The 18,724-nt window shown below is 29.1% G+C and overlaps 3 protein-coding genes across 3 annotated transcripts; 1 reads left to right on the top strand and 2 right to left on the bottom strand.

The window, feature by feature from the left end:
• Positions 1-114: 114 nt before the first annotated feature.
• LOC113386806 (arginine-hydroxylase NDUFAF5, mitochondrial-like) lies at positions 115-1,035 on the bottom strand (the record flags this gene model as incomplete). Its single annotated transcript, XM_026624564.1, is given in 3 exon segments — positions 115-269; positions 353-504; positions 568-1,035. Coding segments are annotated over 3 exon segments (596 nt in total), but the record flags the coding sequence as incomplete, so codon positions are not given.
• Positions 1,036-2,313: 1,278 nt separating this feature from the next.
• Positions 2,314-4,123, top strand: LOC113385090 (translocon-associated protein subunit gamma-like). Its single transcript, XM_026622898.1, has 4 exons — positions 2,314-2,528; positions 2,620-2,839; positions 3,285-3,416; positions 4,030-4,123. Exons 1-4 carry the CDS (start codon positions 2,390-2,392, stop codon positions 4,094-4,096), a joined length of 558 nt encoding a protein of 185 aa, XP_026478683.1. The 5' UTR covers positions 2,314-2,389; the 3' UTR covers positions 4,097-4,123.
• Positions 4,124-5,306: 1,183 nt separating this feature from the next.
• On the bottom strand, positions 5,307-17,377 carry LOC113385794 (neuroligin-4, X-linked-like). Its single transcript, XM_026623628.1, has 7 exons — positions 17,353-17,377; positions 14,117-14,340; positions 12,162-12,437; positions 9,915-10,155; positions 6,921-7,149; positions 6,121-6,436; positions 5,307-5,471 (listed from the first exon to the last, which is right to left on the bottom strand). The coding sequence occupies exons 1-7, from the start codon at positions 17,375-17,377 to the stop codon at positions 5,307-5,309; spliced, it is 1,476 nt and encodes a 491-aa protein (XP_026479413.1).
• Positions 17,378-18,724: the final 1,347 nt, after the last annotated feature.

Genomic DNA, 18,724 nt, shown 5'->3' with positions numbered 1-18,724 from the left:
CATCAAGCTACAAGAGGAATGGAAATGCAGGATTTTTTTTAAAAAAAGCATAACAAAAATGCTTTTGTATTTATATGTGTAAGGACTAATTGTAAGGATGATATTCTTATTTACCTTAGTTCATATAAAGTATCACCTCCTAATAGGGCTGCCATAAAAACTCCATCAGGTTTTAGACTTTTTAAAATTGATTTAAAACATCCTGGTAAATCATTTATCCAGTGCAAATACATACTCGATAAGACAAGATCAATGCTTGATTCTTCAAACTATAATATGATTATAAAAAAAATAGTCATTTTCACATTTTAGGTTAATAATTTATGAAAAACTTGATCATATACATTTATACATGCAAATAATCATCCTGCAAAGTATGTTTTGATGTCACTAGCCCTTCCGCACAATGGGCCTGGTCTAGCATTTTTGAACTCATATCACACATTATAAGCTTTTCGATATTGTCATGAGACACATTTTTTGAAATATATCCTCTACCACAGCCTACAATTAAAAATGAATTATATATATTCACATGATAATTAAAAATTTTAAACGTTTACTTACCAAAGTCCACAGCAACATTAAAAGTTTTTTTAATATCAAATATACGATCAGAAAGTCTATAGCCAACTTCCTCTTTTAAGTAATCATAAACATGCACATTCTCATCGAATGCAGCTCTTTCTCTTTGTAAAAATTTAGTTTGTCGATTAAATATATTCACAGACTTGGTAGCCAATAAACGAGTTACTTCTATTAGCGGATTCTTTATTGTTGCATTGTAATTGTATAACTTATGAAAACTCCTGAACGCTTTAATATTGTTCACAAACATTAAACTGTTTATATTCATATTAGGGCGATTAAGCTCTTTTCTTTCTTCCCATGAAATAATTATTGCTTTTGAATTAATTGCAATTCAATAAACACCGATCGAACACAGTTAACCTCAATGTTATATAGTTTTTTTTAGAAGAAAATTATTTTCTTTTCAACAATAATCAATTATCTCGAATTTTTTGTAATATTCATGAAAATGGTAACTTGGTTACTCTAGTCATAAATATTATATTAATAAACAAAGTTTTTAAATATGACAGTAGAGCAGAATTTTGTAATCATTAAAACAGTATATCGTATGGATAGGATGGATCAATGCCCTAGACAATATAATTAAGATGGATATTCTATGAATTCTACCATAGATAATAATAGATAAGGCTCATCGTTATCGCGCGTCTCGACTAATCCTGTATATGGAAATATTTATTAAAAATCGAAATTTATTTAAATTTTGTATATAAATATATACATTAGTTATAATGAAAAATTCAACACGCCGAATAAAAACAATAATTGTATAAAAACAATTATATTAAACAATGTATAAAACAATATAAAATATAAAAGATTTATATATTTTAATATTTTTATGTCGTCAATATAAAGTATTTCAATTTTAATTCATTTTTGATTTTTTGCCAATGCACTACGCAGTATTTATCCTCACAATAACATTCCAGATCGATGCTAGAGAATTAACAACAATTAGTATATTGTCTAGGATTAACAAACTGTCATTTGATATCGGCTCACTAGCGCCAAATTCTCACCTAGATATCGATACTTTAAACACGGTTTGTGAATGCGGATTTTGCACTGAGATAGAAGGGCCCGGTCCTGCATCTGAGTTTGAAGCTGTTCCATTAATATCGTCAAAGAGCTATGCATTTCAGAGCAATTCATAATGAAATTTTGTTAACAAATGTACAAACACAAACGAACAAGAATCACCATTTTGTCAACTGATAAACAGCATAAAACATTTGATAATACTTTTTCATCGGCTCACTAGCGCTAAATTTGCGACTACCATAAGACCTCTAATTAACCCTTCTGAACGCGGATTTTGTTCTGCCATAAAGATATAAAGGCCATAGACATTTATGTTTACTTATCTATGACCATAGATTAATAAACAAATAGCTTTTTCAACAACAAATGCTTAATTTGTACGCTCGGGAAATGTATGATGACACACCATCATTTAGCATAGCTTTTTCCTTCAATTTTATGATTAACTCATTACCTCTATTTAACATAAATTGTATCAATCATGAAAATCAAAAACTGTTTTAAAATATTCGTTTTTGCTTACGTGTTTCCATGGTGTTTCCCATGTGTATCGAATTAGAGGACAATCCTGGTTTATGAGCCATCTAGTGCTTTCATTTAGAACTTAATGTGTGACATTTCTCCGTTTGGATACACGTATGCAAGTCGTGTAGCGCCACGAAATTTTCTTTACACCGCTTTCGAATTTTACAGTAAACTTGTGTGTACTAGTAGTTCTCTTAAGTGAAACATTATAAAATTTGCCATCAAAATGTCAAATAAACAAGCGAACAAAGCTGCTTTTACTAAGGAAGAAGAATTATTGTTGCAAGATTTCAGCAGAAATGTGTCAACGAAATCTTCTGCCTTATTTTATGGAAATGCTTTCATAATTTCATCAATTCCCATTTGTAAGTATAAAACTTTTATTAGTGTACTTTAATACAAATATATTTGAAAAATCTTTTACATGCATTTTCATAAATCATATATTTTATTCAGGGTTATTTTGGAGAATTCATATGCTAGATTTAACTTCATCGTTAGTATGGTTTGCCTTAGTAACTGCTGGAAGCACATATCTTCTCGCTATGGCTTATTGTAACACAAAGTTCCAGCTTAAACATAAAGTTGCAGTGAAGAGAGAAGATGCAGTAGTTAGAGAAATGACTAAAAAATTGGCTGAAGATAAAAAAATGAGCAAGAAAGAAAAAGATGAAAGGTAATTACATAGAATTACTTAAACCGTAAATTATTTTAAAAGTCTAAATATGTATCATACATTCTTCTTATCTTTTATATAAAAAATCACAACATTTTCTTGCTTCTCTTAGTTAATTTTCAATAAATTCTTAAATAAGAAGTACTTAATTTGGAAATGTTGATGTCCAAATATGTAGTTTCATTAGAATTAGTCCAGACTGGACAGAAGTCCGCATAATAAAATAGACTGTTACATACTTAATATGAAAATTTAACTACAACAGTGTTTGCTCATAACTTTGGGTTATAAATGATATTCCTAAAGAACTTTAAGGTTTTAATTAGTGTTTTGAAACTTATTAGGCACTAATAATTGTCAATTATTATGGTGATCGTAAGAAATTTGAAAGTTTAGTGATATAAGTGTTTTATAAGCGAAAGACCATAATGTGTAATATTTACAGAATTCTGTGGAAGAAGAATGAAGTTGCTGATTACGAAGCAACTACTTTTTCAATTTTCTACAACAATGCTCTTTTCTTGGTGCTCGTAATTTTCAGCAGCTTCTATTTGTTGAGGTCATTCACACCTGCAGTGTATCCTTTAAAAATATATTTATTTGCGTCTATATAAAAATTTGATTGGTAAGCTTTAGATTTGTATTATTACAAACAAATTATTACAAATAAAAACATGTGTATTTTAACAGTTCTTGCAATTTAATAACCACATTTGCCTTTGAAAAGAATTTGTCACATTTAATTTAATGTGTGTGATGTGTTCATATATTCTCGCTATTATCACGTGATGAAAATCAGTGCAGGCTAAAAAAATTCCTTTTTAACTATTCAATGCATCCTAATAATGATAAAAATTGTCATCAGTTATCATAAAAAGTAAATTAAGCTTTCATTTTATTAAGATGAAAAGATACTGATTTTATTAAAAAATGAAAACAGAGTTAGAACTGTTTATTTGTATTTTTCTATATAAGAAATATTAATGTAAGTTTAGTGGCATGTTGTATAATTGCAATAATATCAATTTTTTGCTAAAATATACACACAGCTACTTAATGATAATCTTGAGATCAAATAGTTCTTCAAATTTATTGAATGCCAAATATTAGATCGAATATAGTGTTTTGAATCCCTCTTCAATAAAATATTTACAGAACTACTAAAAACATTCCTTGACTGTTTTATATAGTAACTATGTTCTCTCAGTTGGAGCGGCAGGTGGACTTTTAGCTTTATTATCTACTGGAACACAGTAAATAGTATTGTTTTTTTATATAAAATGGATGTATTTATTAATAATAAAATATTTTTTAAATTATGAAATTCTTTATACAAAATCATATATATTTTATTAATTGAAATTGTTTTAATCGAAAGTGTTTGGCATTTAAACAATCTAGTCCTAGTCTAAATTATAGGTTAATAACATAAAAGATTTGTTGGTCTGACTAACAATAAGAATATATTCAACTCATTTGAGAAAAGTGCAGGATTAATTTAAACTGTAAATTTTAAACATTTTGAATTTCCAAAATTGCTTCAACAAATTTGTTATTAATTGCTAATTATGACCAATTTATTTGAGAAATATCCATTTAAAAATAATCAAGGCTAATGAAAATTGGTAACTATCAAAGAGTTTGCAATTTTTTTTCCAAGAATTTGTTTAGATTCACAATTTCGACGTCTGTTGAATTTATTTCTTGATTTTGGTATGTTTTATATTAAATCCGGCAGATTGCGTAATGTTCGCAACAGCAATATCAAATGTTCAAAAATAATTTAATTCAATTGCCGGTTTTGTAGTAGTAAGTGCTCCTATAAATATGATACAAATTCTCATTAATTTTTGTGTTATTTCACATCGTGAGTTAATTATAACATTTCGTAATAATGCATTTAACGTTCGAACGTAAAGGACTATACGTTCGAATTTAGTACGAATTCTAAAGAAATATTTATTCATATTTTTGGTATATGTTTGTTAAAGACACTATTTTAAAGGCTAAACCTTATAGCATTTGGCTAAAAAAAATGCAAAGTGGTCCCGTTCTTCAAGCAGTTTTTGACCGACCGTGCAAAATTTCGAAAAATGATTAAATTATGTAGTCTCAGTGATATGTATTATATTATTTGCTATAAATAATGATAAATAATTACTGTAAGTGAAGTTGAAATAATTTTTAGTTTTGTATTTTCGGGCAGTGCTGTTGTTTCGACTAATTTGTTCGAAAGCCTAGAGATTTTGATATATCTGTGGATAATATTTATATTCAATGAATGAGAAGGAGACTTCATATTCAACAAGTGAACAAAACCTGAGTAAGTACATCAAGTCATATCTAAATAATCCGAAATCTATGTAATTAATTGCCGAATTACAGTTTAACCATATAAATTCATATTATCTAAATTTATTGCTAATATTTACATAAGATTGTTTACAATATTTATTTCATTTACAATTTAACCATACTTGAATAGAAATGTTATTAAACTGCAAATCAGTAATCCACTTAATATTGATGCGTTACATAATTCGAAATTTGTTGAAGCAATATCAGTCATATTGCAGCAGTTTGCAGAAACATCGATCACTTTTGGAAAATATTCATTCCAGAATTCAAAGGCCTGAAATAAAAATTATTTGGAATTAATTAAATATAATAGAGTATTGTGGACAATAAATCCATATCTTATTATAAATCGGAAGGCACGATGTATACGAATATTTTATGAGTTTAGTTCTAATGATAGGGGGATGCAGCAATAAAAGTTTTATTATTTTTTGTGTATATCAGTTTATTTAAAAGCCATACGTTTAGCCCTAGGTTTCGTTTGGTGGAAAAATATTGAAAAGCTTGATGTTATCCTAATTAACAAGTCAGAGGTCACCTGACCAAACCTTATACCTTAATAAAAATATTGTATGGTAAGCGTTACAACATAAACAAAAAAAATACAATTATTTATCACAAAAGAATTTTTCTCAGTATGATTTGAATTTAAATTTCGTTTAATTTTTAATTATTTTAACGATGTTCAAAACTTTTAAAATTAAATAAAATTCAAATCGTAAATTAAAAATTTGACCCTTATATAATATCCACTAATAATAAGGAATTTTTATCAGTTACTAAATAATTATTTAGTAACTTTAGTATTTAACTTAAGTTAGTATTTTCTTATTTTAATGCACGAAATTGAACTAAGTATACTCAATATTTATTTGATAACATATTTTTGCATATTAACTAATCGTAAGAGTATAAAAGTATACCTTATAGTTCATAGTTGCCGAATGGCTCATATTGAAACTTCTATCAATGACTAGAAATCCAGGAAATTTTGATGTAAAGTTATCCCATCGGATATAAACACCCACTTTCGATGGGTTAGTGTATTTAATAAAGTTTGCCCAAAATATCATAACAATATCTGAGACTCTTTTGTCTGCGCTATCCCATGGCGTCCCATCTGAGAGCAGTCCCCAATAAGGGACGCCCCATACAAAGGCTAAATCGAGCCTATGGGGAACACCAAGCCATTCTGGAAGTCCTGACGTTACAGCCACCGATCTTGGTTTTAAGTCAAACCTATAATAATCAAAAATCAGTAGATAAATATCGAAATCAAAATTATTTATTGTGATGTTATGATGCCACGAAAAAGAAATGGCAATTTGATTAAAAATTTCTTATCATTTATATAATTTTTTACAATATTGCTGTTTTTTCTGTTAGAGTGAAGATTACACATTTCAAGAATTTAAAAATGATGTCTGATTTTTTTACCTAATTCAGGCATCATTTTTAACAAAAAAAAATCAAAATTATAACTTAAATTATGTATATCAGCAGAACAGCTTATAGGACTCTTAAGTTTAAAAACAATAATAACATTAATATAAGTAGGAATAACAATTTATAATTATAATAAGATTTAAGGTATAATTTGATTTTAATAAATAACTAATAATGTGTTAATAAAACATATTAAATTCATAAACAAAAATAGGGAAGCTAAAATTTTCAGAATAAAATAATTCACCAATAAATATTAATAATTATTAAAGCCTACCTATAAGCGAATGTAGGAGAGTGCCTGCTACATAACAAAGCAAAAAGAAATGACGGGGCACCGAAGTGTTTTTCGGTCATGAAGGCTATATAACGTTTTCGAAGATCTTCTGGGTCTTCTGAAGGTGGCTGAGGACTGTAGAAAAATGACACAGCGTCCACTATATGCTGATTATCTAACGGGCACGATTGATTGTCGGTCGGTGGCATTTCGGCTAATACTGTATCACCTGGAATTTATAAATTGTTAATAGGAGACGGTATTAATTTTAAAGAACATATTTTTAAATAGGTACAAAATCATAAAATCTGTCGACCTTTGAAATATAAATTTTATTAATTCGAGGTTTTATCAACTTCCCGAAGGAGAAGTTTATGTTTTCATCAAAAAATCCGATTCGCTAATTTTATGTTTTCTCGACGTTGTCAAGCCATTCTGAATCGAATGAAACCAAATTTGGAAAAAGTATGTGTGTGTGTGTATGTGAACAGATTTTTTGCCGTAAATCGACGTTTTCTCGAAAACGGCTGGGTCGATTTCAATAATTCGATGTATCTCGACGAGGATCTGTCAGTTTTGTGCGACGATCTGCCAAGCCGTTTTCTTTGTAATTTGAAAAAAAGTGTTAAACTTTTCGTTCACATTTAAGCTTATCCTACCGAACCGATTTTAAAAAATCAAAAACTGTTCGAAAGATATTAGTTGGCAATGGTACTGATTAGTTTTAGGTGAAAATCTACCGAGCCGTTTTCTTGTAAATAACTGTTGAAAAAAAATTTTAAGCCGATTTTTATGGATTTTTTTAGCGATATATATCATGGTCTTATAGAACTTACTGTAATATTACGGCCTTACGACAAGTAGTTTAATTTTAAAAATTCATCAAAGTTTGAGAAAATGAGTAGTTTTTTTGACGTTAGCTAAAATTAATTAGACGATTTACTTGGTATATGATATAGTACTTAGTCTTAATAAACATACTAAACCATTAAAATCCTACGGAAACTGGTTCAAATATAATAAATGTTGATTTTTGAAAAGTTGCTTTTTGAAAATACTCCGAATTAACGTGTTCGTTCGTTTTCAATTATGTGTAATAAATCCACTCATAAATTAATTTATTTTTTATTGATTAAGTCGATTATTTACACATATCGGGAAGTTCATGTAACTTGCCTCAAGGCTAAATACCAATACCAACTAGTTTTTATTAATATGAGAATGAGGTTTTTTGTTCGACAATGAAACATATTGATATGCTAAAACATGAGTAAAACAGCCAATGCGTCGAAATAAAAACAAATATTTATTTTTGTTTATACGTTTTGTGACGTTTTATATATAAATCTACAGATTTTTTTACGTTTTAGAAATCCTATCGACTTGAAATTTCTGGACTTTTTCTAAAATTTCATTAGCTGTCGATCAATGAAAAAATCAGGACGACAAAATGTGTGGTCCAGCCAGACTACTCAGACCGTTCGAAGGTAAATAAATAACCGACCGACGGAGAGTTAATTAATTTAAAAATTACAATTGTTTAACACCTTGGCTACTACGTGTATACGGCTGTCGTTTATAGACAACATCCACATGACGAGGACCTTTGCTTCAAGGCTTATCAGTGTGAGTTAAACTATTAAAAATACTAATTTCATTCTAATTTTTAGTTATTTTGAGGTGTAATTTGTAATTTTCAAATATATTTTTATTCATATAATGACTGAAAAATTTTAAAGTATGTTGTTGTGCCTGGTTCGTTCAGTAGCACATACTACTAGGCGGCACGCCGTTCCGTATGGCAGCGACACAGCGGCATATAAAAACACAATTATGATCGAAATTGAAAATGTTTACATTTCTCGACGTTTTGAAGGTTTCTGAACATTTTGGCATACCTCAGAAAAAATGGATTTGTGTGTGTGTATGTATGTATGTACGGATACAAATTTCCAGTCACGTTTTCGGGCGCACGGATCAACCGATTTGAATGGTTCAAAAAACATTCGATACCTATTGATAGGGAGACTGATTAGTTTTTGGCAAAGGCGGGTCCAGCAGTTTCGGAGATAAAGAGCAAAGTGTGCAGAAAATAGAAATCGAGTTTTTTGAGAGAACGGAGCACCCAATTTGAATGGTCTAAAAAACATTCAATTAGTAATGATTGGGAGAAGTGTTTGTCAGATTTTGGCAAAGGCAGGCCCAGCCATTTCGAAGATACGGAGCTAAATGTGCAAAAAATGGCAGTTTTTGAGAGAACTAAGCGTCCGATTTAAATGATTCAAAGAACTTTCTACTTGTCTTAACAAAATAATTGATTTTGGAAAAAATAATTTTTTGTTTCAACTTTTTTTTTTCAAAAAAAAAATTTTTGTATATCGAAAATAATTCAGATTTTATTTTTAATTCTGACTATAGTTCTAATATACAATTAATAACATAATAAACAAATAAGTAATAATAATAACAAATAATAGTAATAACAAATAAATAATAATAATAATAACATAATAAATAAATAATAACATAATAAACGAATAATTTCAACTTTGCAATTCAGTTTATATAATTATTATAAATATTAGACAATGTTACAATATTAATAATGAGCTATTTGAAAACATTCAGTATTCCCTCGAACATTTCGTTACGGCACGGGAATTAAAGGGATTACACGATTTTTTAGAATAATTATCTTGATAATAAGGTTTTCTATTCGAAACTATATTGAGTTATAAGCAACTGATATTTACCAATGATGGCAGGACTATTATTGGTAATTAGTGGTCATAAAATTGTATAAAATATAATCAATACATTTTTCAATTGATGTTGAACCTTTGTATGCAATAGTGTAATATCAGGTTATTTTCTAACTAACCTTGCATCGTCAATCGATTTTCGTTTCGTTTCATGATACCGTTTTGACTGTTGCTTAGATATGATTTAGTTAACTACTAATTTATTACAATTAGACATCATACCTATACTTACCTAGCATCGATTCAAAATGGGCAGGGTCGATTCCGTTCTGATCTATTTCACTTCCGGCAATTGATAGGGCGTCTTCTCCGTCCGTGAACCCGATAAGAACGGGCACTTGGGTGAACTGACCGCGCTCGAACATGGCACGGGGGTCCTCTTGAATAAACGATATCGTTGAATTGCTTAAGCCAGCATCTAAAACTGGACCCCATTTTGTTACTCGGGCAGTTTGTTGTAATAATGTGGAAGCCTAAAAAGAATATAATAATTTTATTATTTTTATTTTTAATTGTGATTGTGAGAATTGATGTAATTTATTCTAATTATTTAATTTTGTTCTGTATGAGTGCTAACGGTCACTACATACCCCCATTTTTCGTATTTTCTAGTCAAAGAATGAAAATCTTATGATGAATGCTCCAGCTGAGAGCATCGGTGTGACCCAGCCTAAAGGGTGGATAATTAGTGATTTTTTTTGCAATATCTAAGAATATTTGTCAAACACAAATGTGCAGACATTCCATAGTGTGGAGATGGCTATATATGTGTTCAATGCTGGTTATTTTGAAATGTTCGGTACTAGGTGCCACTTTGTAAAATCATATTTTTTGTTACCAAAGTTTGATTGATAGTATTAATTACTGTTTAGCAAAGATTGCGTTTTTGTTAACTTAGTTTGATTTTTAACTTTGTTATCTAACATAAGTCACAATTTAATAAACATTTCGTAAAATATTTTTTGATTTATTTATAAAAAACCTTAGGTGTCCTGCACTCGGAGACTTTCCCCTATACATAATTCACTTAATCAATTACAATTGAGATTTAGTTTTAGGTAAATGTTCACTGTATTTTAAAAATAAAATTTTCACTTTTACTAAATATTAATCAATACGATTTCCAATGACCGGCCAAACCGTTTCTTTGAAATTAGCAGAAAAGTGTAAATTTATTTTTCAATATTTTAGCCCAAAATCTTGAAAATTCAAAATCCGTTTGAAAAATATTGGTTGGAAATCGCATTGTTTCATTTGTGGTAAAAATCGTATCTTTGTAAATAATGTTGAATTTTTTTTTGACTAGTCAAAACTTTGAAACTAGATGAACCTTTGTACGGAGATAGACCTTAGTCTGTAATAATATATTAAAATATTTTAGGTCTAGGATGAGCGGCTAAATGATAAAAATTAACCAAAATTTGAAATTATGCCCCGCCATTATGAGATTCCAATCAGAATCTACGCCCTTTGTGCATATATGCAGGTTCCGTGTTTCGTGAATAGCTACTGATTACAGTTTTATCTTTAGAACCCAAAATGGATAAAATAAAATGTGTTAAATAAATTAATTTTATTTATATAATTTATATAACAGATATTATAAGTGTGTTCGAAAGACATCAATTGGAAATTGATTAATATTTAGTAAAAGCGAATATTTTATTTTCAAAATATACAGTGAAAATTTTTCTAAATCTAAATCTCAATTCTTATTGATTAAGTGGATTACGAATACATATCTGTAAGTTTTTTTAAAATTTAATTTGAGTGTATAATTGAATTCAAACGACTTTATTATTATAAATTAATATGATACGGTAATAATCGTATAAATTAGATTTTCAATAATAAATCCCCAAATAAATAGTGAAAAGGTAGAATATAATTTTGTGATTATCTCAATACAATACAATGTAATAAAGAAATGAAAAGAATATTTATAATCCAAAACATTTAATTTGCATTGAAGCCCAGCCTAACTGAATTATAAGAAATTTGTAATGAAAATCTACTGCTTTTTAACATGTTGATTGAGGAGGTCTTCAGACCTATACATGTTTTATTTCAAAAATAGTTTCATTTGAAAATTGTAATTTAGTGACGGCGGCAAAAAGTGTTCTTTGGATCCTATCCTTAGTGATTCTATCTATAGGAATCACTAACTAGTTGGTTCTACTATGCCGCTAAATTGAGGATAGATTTATAATAAATGTGATACTGTTATCAGCGTGTCAAGAAAGAAAGAGGCATGTTGACACACTGTCGACGCCCGCAGTCAAGCTCTTAATTCTTATTTTGAAAAATCTATTCAAGTACGTACTTTCAAATGATATTTAAAATTTCATATAATGATCTAAATACTGTATGTATGTCTTGGCCGATTTATAAATTTAGATTAGTGTCTGATTCATTATTTTGGATCAGAGTGCATTCATTAGTGATAATCCCATCTAATGTGCATATTGATTGATCCTACCTTAACATTTCGTAAGCATGCTATTAGATTATCAGTTGGTCTTCTAAAGCAGCCGAACAGATAAGCGACACGATTTAGTGTGCGCAAATGCCTCTTAGGATCCTGAACCGTTCCTTCCGTTAAAGCGTTTCCGCTCATCGCAATGATTCGATGGAACATGCCGTTCGACCATTCACCCGCCGTCATGTGCAATGTGGCGCTCACCGCACCAGAACCGTGCCCGATCAGGCAAACTGAATCCTTGTTGCCGCCAAATTGTTCAATATTTCTATTTACCTACAAACAGTAAAAAGATAGACTATATTTAATAATATATTTAGGTTTTTGTGAATACATATTTTGGTGTCTATTTTTATACTCGATTTTGAACTTCTTTAGGCGCAACTAGGCTGTAAATCCGTGCAAATGCAACGGAAGTGCGTTACGGCAGATAAGATAAGAGTCGAGTGCCAATAATTCGTCATTCGCTCTCGACAATATCATTTCTATACGGGTCGATTGTGATTAATCGTCGCGTATGTGAATAGAGATCTGTCGTTGTATCCGTACTGGCATCAACGATATATGCGTGCCGATATCAACAAAGAAATCGGCATATATAAATAAACATTTTAAAGTTACATCGTAGTACAAATCTTAATTCAACGAAAAATGCCCGAAGCAGAAAAATATTTTACCCTGTTTCTTGAAAATATAGATTAATAAGATTAATGATTAGTAAGTTTATCGATTACAAATTATTTCTAGATTATTCGTAGTTTCTATAAATCTTTGAAGTTATTGAAATGGAAAATATTTTTTGCAAAACAGATATTACAGCTGTTCAAAGAGTATATCGCCAGCGAAAAAGTGAAAAAAATACCATCAGTCAATGAATGTATGTTAATTTTAATTACATGAATTTGTTTAGGCGTTGCTTAACATAATCCACAAAATTGAAAACGAATATTATAAAAGTTATTAATTAGCAATTACTTAATTTCTCTAATAAAGGTTCACTTCTAAATGCTAATTACAATGACAAACCGATTTTTACATGACAAACTTTAATTACATATTGTTTTTAAATATTATACATATTTTTAATGCTATTATAAATATATAATTTATAATTTATCATTATATAAATGTGTAAAATGGTTGACACTAATAGATGTGTGCATCACGAGTGTTACCATATTACTAATAAACATTAAACAAAATTATTTTTTACTTAAATACCACTTGTACAGTAGCAAATAAGTTTTACTTCAATCGCGTGTGAACATTACGCGCACTCTTTTTTTTATTATGAAACTGTGTTTACAATCCTGATTAAATGCACCTACTTTAGCTGATTTTTTTTTTTGAAGCAGAACCTTTCAAAGTCGACCAGTTTTGCAAATTTTAAATAGACAGTTCAACAAATAGTCTTAATTTTAGAAAACTTAAGACAGAATTAATAAAATTAACCCCAATAATAAAAAAATGATCACAATTTTACAAAAGCTCTATTTTGTCTTATATCTTGTATGTCTTAATCTTATATGTATAAATATAATCTTTAAAAAAATTTATTTGACGTTAAACATATTATTAATCAATTAGTCGACCATGTTTAGAAATAAAAAATAAATTTATTAACAATTTTACAGTGTGAAAATTTGCATAACTAATTGGAAGATTTATCTTTTTATTTGTTTATTATTTTTGTAGTGATATTCATCAAAACTTTCACTAATTTTAATTCATTTGAGATTAATTCGAAGTTATTTTTTTTTTTTATTTTTTTTAAATTCTTTTTTATTCTTCTTTCAATTCAAGTAAGAATCTCATTTAAGATTTATTTTGAAAACAAAAACATTTGCAATGTAATTAACGAGTGTGCGTAGTTTTCCAAAGTATTATTATTTTCATTATATGTACTTGTTTCCTGAGTAATTATTATTTTTATAATTACTCAGTTACTAACTAACCCATCTCAATGCTGCAGCTTGATCCATGAGTCCAAAGTTTCCAGGAGCTTCTCCATCTACTGTAGTGAAAAATCCAAATATACCTAACCGATATGCCACGGTTACTACTATGATCTTTTGCTTGAAAACTAATTGGAAAGGATCGATATCATTTGCACTGCCGCTAATGAACTCTCCTGGATGAAACCACACTGCCACACTGTAGCCATCTGATGGCGCTGGACCTACGAAAAAATCAAGAATATGATACACATAATTGATGAACATAATTGTAAGTATTAAATGAATAAATTTATTTATTTGTTGTGCCGATAAATGGAGAGGCAGTCTCTACCAGCGTGTAATGTACACATAATCAATCATGATTATCTTGATGAATCGACAGGATTTTTTTCGAAGAGGGTAAATTCAATTATATTTTTTATACTCATATTTCAGTGCAATCAGAATGTTCTATGAGCTATTAGGCTGAAACTTCTTTATACTTCGTATTTTTAGATGGAAACCCAACTGTTTATCCATTCATATTTTATTATTTTGTTGTTAGAACTTATCTACTAAAGCTGATATTTTATTCAATTTGTTGTAGCAATTTAGGCAAAGGTCTTTTGCATTTGCAAGAATATTTACGATCTATATTTCCAGTAATTGATATTGCTGCATAGGGGTTGTTTGTGATGGGCAGTTTTTCATGAAAATCATTTCATTTAGCAAAAATTGAATTTATCATATGTTGATCACGAACGAGCACGACATTTTATATTTACATTTTACGAAACTTAAACGAATAAATTGCAATGCATTGTTTTTAAAAGATTTCAAAACAATACTGCGTAATGAGTATTGCATATGATGTGTAGTGTTAGAAGTATCGAGGCAAAGATCGATATTGAGTACTTTAAAAAGTATCTAATCAAAATATCGATGCCAAAAAAATATCGTGGCGAAAGTATCGATAGTACTCAATATCGAATTTTGAGTACTTTTCATAAAAATCAAACATAAGTGCAAGAAAGATCTAAAACTCATTAAATATCATATCACAATATTAGAATGAATTCTATTGCTTGTATCTGATGTGTTAAATCAGAATCATTTCAATATTGTAAAATGTTAACAGTAATTTTTCAATACTAATTTCAAATTCTATACTTCTTAAAAAAAATACAAGTTATAATATTGAGTATTTTGATTAAAACAATATAATAGTCTGATACTATATTCAAAATGCAATTTTATTCATTTTAAGTATTTTAAGTACAATAATATTTTTAATATTTTAAGTAAATAATATTTTATAATTGTTGAACATTTTTATATGAATAATTTTAGCGAGCATGCAACTTTAAAAGCCGTTACATGTGTACATAAAAGTGCAATATGAACCTCTTTGAAAAGCAATAAACATTCAGTTTAATGACGGCCAAAATAATATTTCGGCACTTGAAAAACATCCCTTCGGAGCGATGGGATTTAAAGTTTAAATGGTTCCGAGAAACTCAAACCCATTTGTTTGCATGCTGATATTCAAAAATTTCAATACATGAGTATTTTGCGTAAAAAAGAATCGAAATATATTATTTCGAATAATGATACTCAACCATTTCAATATATTAGTATTTTGCGTAAAAAAGAATCGAAATACGAGGTGTGTTCAAAAAGTACCCGGAATTACTAATAATTAAATTTCGCGGGTCTGGAGTGTCTGATTGTCAAATTTTTTTTTTTATTGTGTTGGTATACATGCCCCTAAAGTATGATGAAATTTTCAGCTATATTCACTGTTTACTTTGTCTGTGGTAGTCGCTAAGGTTCGACGTGTTTTTCTGAGCTCGGCGATTTTTACAATGGAAGAATTGAAAAGTCAAAGAATTTGTATTAAATTTTGCGTAAAAAATGAAATAAGTGTTGCAAAGTGCAAAAATTCACCAGATATGGCTCCGTGTGACTTTTTCCTATTCCCAAAGTTGAAGAGACCCATGAAAGGACGGCGGTTTTCCTCGATTGAAGAAAATCGCTGAGAGTGCTCAAGGACATATCAAAAGTGAATATCAAGGGTGCTTCGAAAATTGGAAAAAACGCTGGCATAAGTGTATTATATCTGGGGGGGACTACTTTGAAGGGGACCACATTAATGTAGACGAATAAATAAATATTTTTTGAAAAAACGAAAATTCCGGGTACTTTTTGAACAGACCTCGTATAATATTTCGAATAATAATACTCAACCATTTCAATATATATATAAAAAAATATATTTACATTTTAAAATGTAATAAACACAAAATACTAATATGTATATTGAAATCGATTAATATTATTATTTGAAATAATTATATTTCGATTCTTTTTTACGCAAATACTAATATATTGAAATTGGTAAGTATTATTATTTGAAATAATCATACTTCGATTGTTGATATTGTTTTTAAAACATTTTAAGGTACTTTGAATCATTTTATTTTTTCATTTTACATAAGCGTAATAAATAAACATCTTTAGTTATTAGTGTGGTCATATTCATTTTGGGGTTTTTGAGCAATAAATTCTGAGACTAATGACCCTTCGGGATCATTTTTTGACACTTCTTTGAACAATTATGACCACCTAGGGAGACTATTGCTTTGCATTTGGCAATGAGTGGGGTTAATAGTTGGTCGATGAGTGGTTTATAGATTACGCTGTCGATTCTTTTTGAGTACTATCGACGAAAAGAATCGATATTGGCAAATAGATCGAGCTAAAAATCGATAGCAAAGTACTCACTATCGACCGCAAAGTATCGATATTTACTCAGTAGTCTATATTTCGTTCTAACACTAAATTGATGTGAAGTCACCTTAGAAATAATTTGATGGCTAATCTGTTCCTAAGCATTGGCAAAAAAAGATCTGGATACGCACATTTATAAATGCGTTATTTTTGCTTTGTCAATACAATTTATTAATCAATCATTAAACAGGTGAAATTAAAAGTTGTAATTTTTAATATAGTCAAAATTATTAAAAGAGTCGTCCACCTAGAATGTGATTTTTTGTCAGCGCCAATGTAATTCGTTGATCAATTATTAAAAAAATTAAATTTAAATAATTTCTGATATAATTTTGTTATACGAATATTAATACAATATCTTGGCGTCAACAATATAAAAGTGTAGTTAACCTCCTGTAGTGTATGTTTATTAAAAACGATAAATATTAAAATACGTAATTTTTTGACTAAAGGCAAGTTCATACATTGAGTTTTAGCATCTCTACACATTGTGCTTTTTATTCCAACATTAATTAGTTTTTGTAATCAAGTTATGAACTCTTGGTGAAAAAGAATGGGTCACAGGCATTTATAAATAGGTACAATATTTTTGCTGAGAGTCGACACAATTTGTTTAAATTTAAAGTTTTAATTTATGATATTATAATTTCTTTATACTATTTGACGTACATATTTCGGCGTTAACAATGTTAAAAGTGTTGTAACTTTATGCAGCATCTGTTGTAACTTATGCATTGAAATTTAGCATCTTTGAAATTCTGCCTTTCATCCGAAAAGTTAATGATACTTTGTAATTAAACCATAAACTCTACTGCTATGCTAAGTTTTGTTAAGATCGTCAATAATTTTTTTCAACAAGTAATTACGACGAAAAAACGGCTCGGCTGATTCTTACCAAAATCTGATATCTTTCGAACAGTTTTTGAATTATCGAAACCGGTTCAAGATTTTTGGCGAAAAATTCTGCACTTATCTGGTAATTATAAAGAACCGGCTTGACCAATCGTCTTGAAAAACTAATTAACACGAGTTCCATCAAAAGCCGTTAAATTCTTGATACCAGTTCAGCCATTTTTGAGAAACTTTGCCGAAAGGTGAAATTTTGGCTCACATACACATACATACACACTTTTTCCAATTTTGGGCGAAGAATTTGATACGTCGTTAAAATATGAAGTTAGCAAATCGAATTTTCTGGCAAAAACATAAACTCGATCATTCCTTCAAGAAGTTAAAAAAGAATTATATGATATCTACGCTTCATATCTCCCGACCATTTTACCACACCCGTAAAGAACATGTGCGTGTGAACCCGGAGTATGTTATATACGACAACAGGGCAACCTTGTGGATGGTTCGCAAACGCCGTTTGACTTCTATTGGCATTACTTTGCAAAAGCTTTTCAGAATATGAACAGGAAGCAAATAAAAGAAATGCCAATAAGTAAGTAATGCAAAAAAGTATTTGACAATAAAATATAATCAGGTTTTGCGTAAGATTTTCCAATGGAGCTTAACCATGAAATATTAACCATAACCGTACGATCTAGTAAAAAATGCGCCCAAAATTTATATTTAGCATTGTTGAATAATGTAGCTAATATTTCGAATTTTTCCATTCAAAATTAAAAATAAGATATTGGTACAGTTTTCCTTCTAGTAGTTTCTTTTTACCTCACATATGGGGCAAAAAGGGAGATGACAAATTTTAGAATAGTGAAAAAAAATTTTTATGTATGGGAATTAACTAGTAATTTACTGAACATCGTTGTATAGTTTTTTGTTTGATACGTTTATGTGTTGTCATATAGTTGATTCGGTTTTAGACAGTGTAAT

The sequence above is a fragment of the Ctenocephalides felis genome, unplaced genomic scaffold (assembly GCF_003426905.1).
Source record: "Ctenocephalides felis isolate EL2017-DRISC unplaced genomic scaffold, ASM342690v1 CF-g0.4_SCAFFOLD_03571, whole genome shotgun sequence".
NCBI classification, from domain to species: domain Eukaryota; kingdom Metazoa; phylum Arthropoda; class Insecta; order Siphonaptera; family Pulicidae; genus Ctenocephalides; species Ctenocephalides felis.
Note: the sequence above shows the minus strand (reverse complement) of the source record. Positions and strands in the feature narration are given on the sequence as shown.

What these genes read in the sequence shown, in the direction of transcription:
- LOC113385090 (XM_026622898.1), top strand. Translation starts at nt 2,390, where the DNA reads ATGTCAAATAAACAAGCGAACAAAGCTGCTTTTACTAAGGAAGAAGAA. An exon ending in AATTTCATCAATTCCCATTT is followed by an intron (nt 2,529 to 2,619) that starts GTAAGTATAAAA and finishes TATTTTATTCAG; the next exon opens with GGTTATTTTGGAGAATTCAT. An exon ending in AAGAAAGAAAAAGATGAAAG is followed by an intron (nt 2,840 to 3,284) that starts GTAATTACATAG and finishes TAATATTTACAG; the next exon opens with AATTCTGTGGAAGAAGAATG.
- LOC113385794 (XM_026623628.1), bottom strand. Translation starts at nt 17,377, where the DNA reads ATGTGTAGAGATGCTAAAACTCAAT. An exon ending in AAGCTGCAGCATTGAGATGG is followed by an intron (nt 12,438 to 14,116) that starts GTTAGTTAGTAA and finishes TACTGTTTGTAG; the next exon opens with GTAAATAGAAATATTGAACA. An exon ending in CATGCTTACGAAATGTTAAG is followed by an intron (nt 10,156 to 12,161) that starts GTAGGATCAATC and finishes TATTCTTTTTAG; the next exon opens with GCTTCCACATTATTACAACA.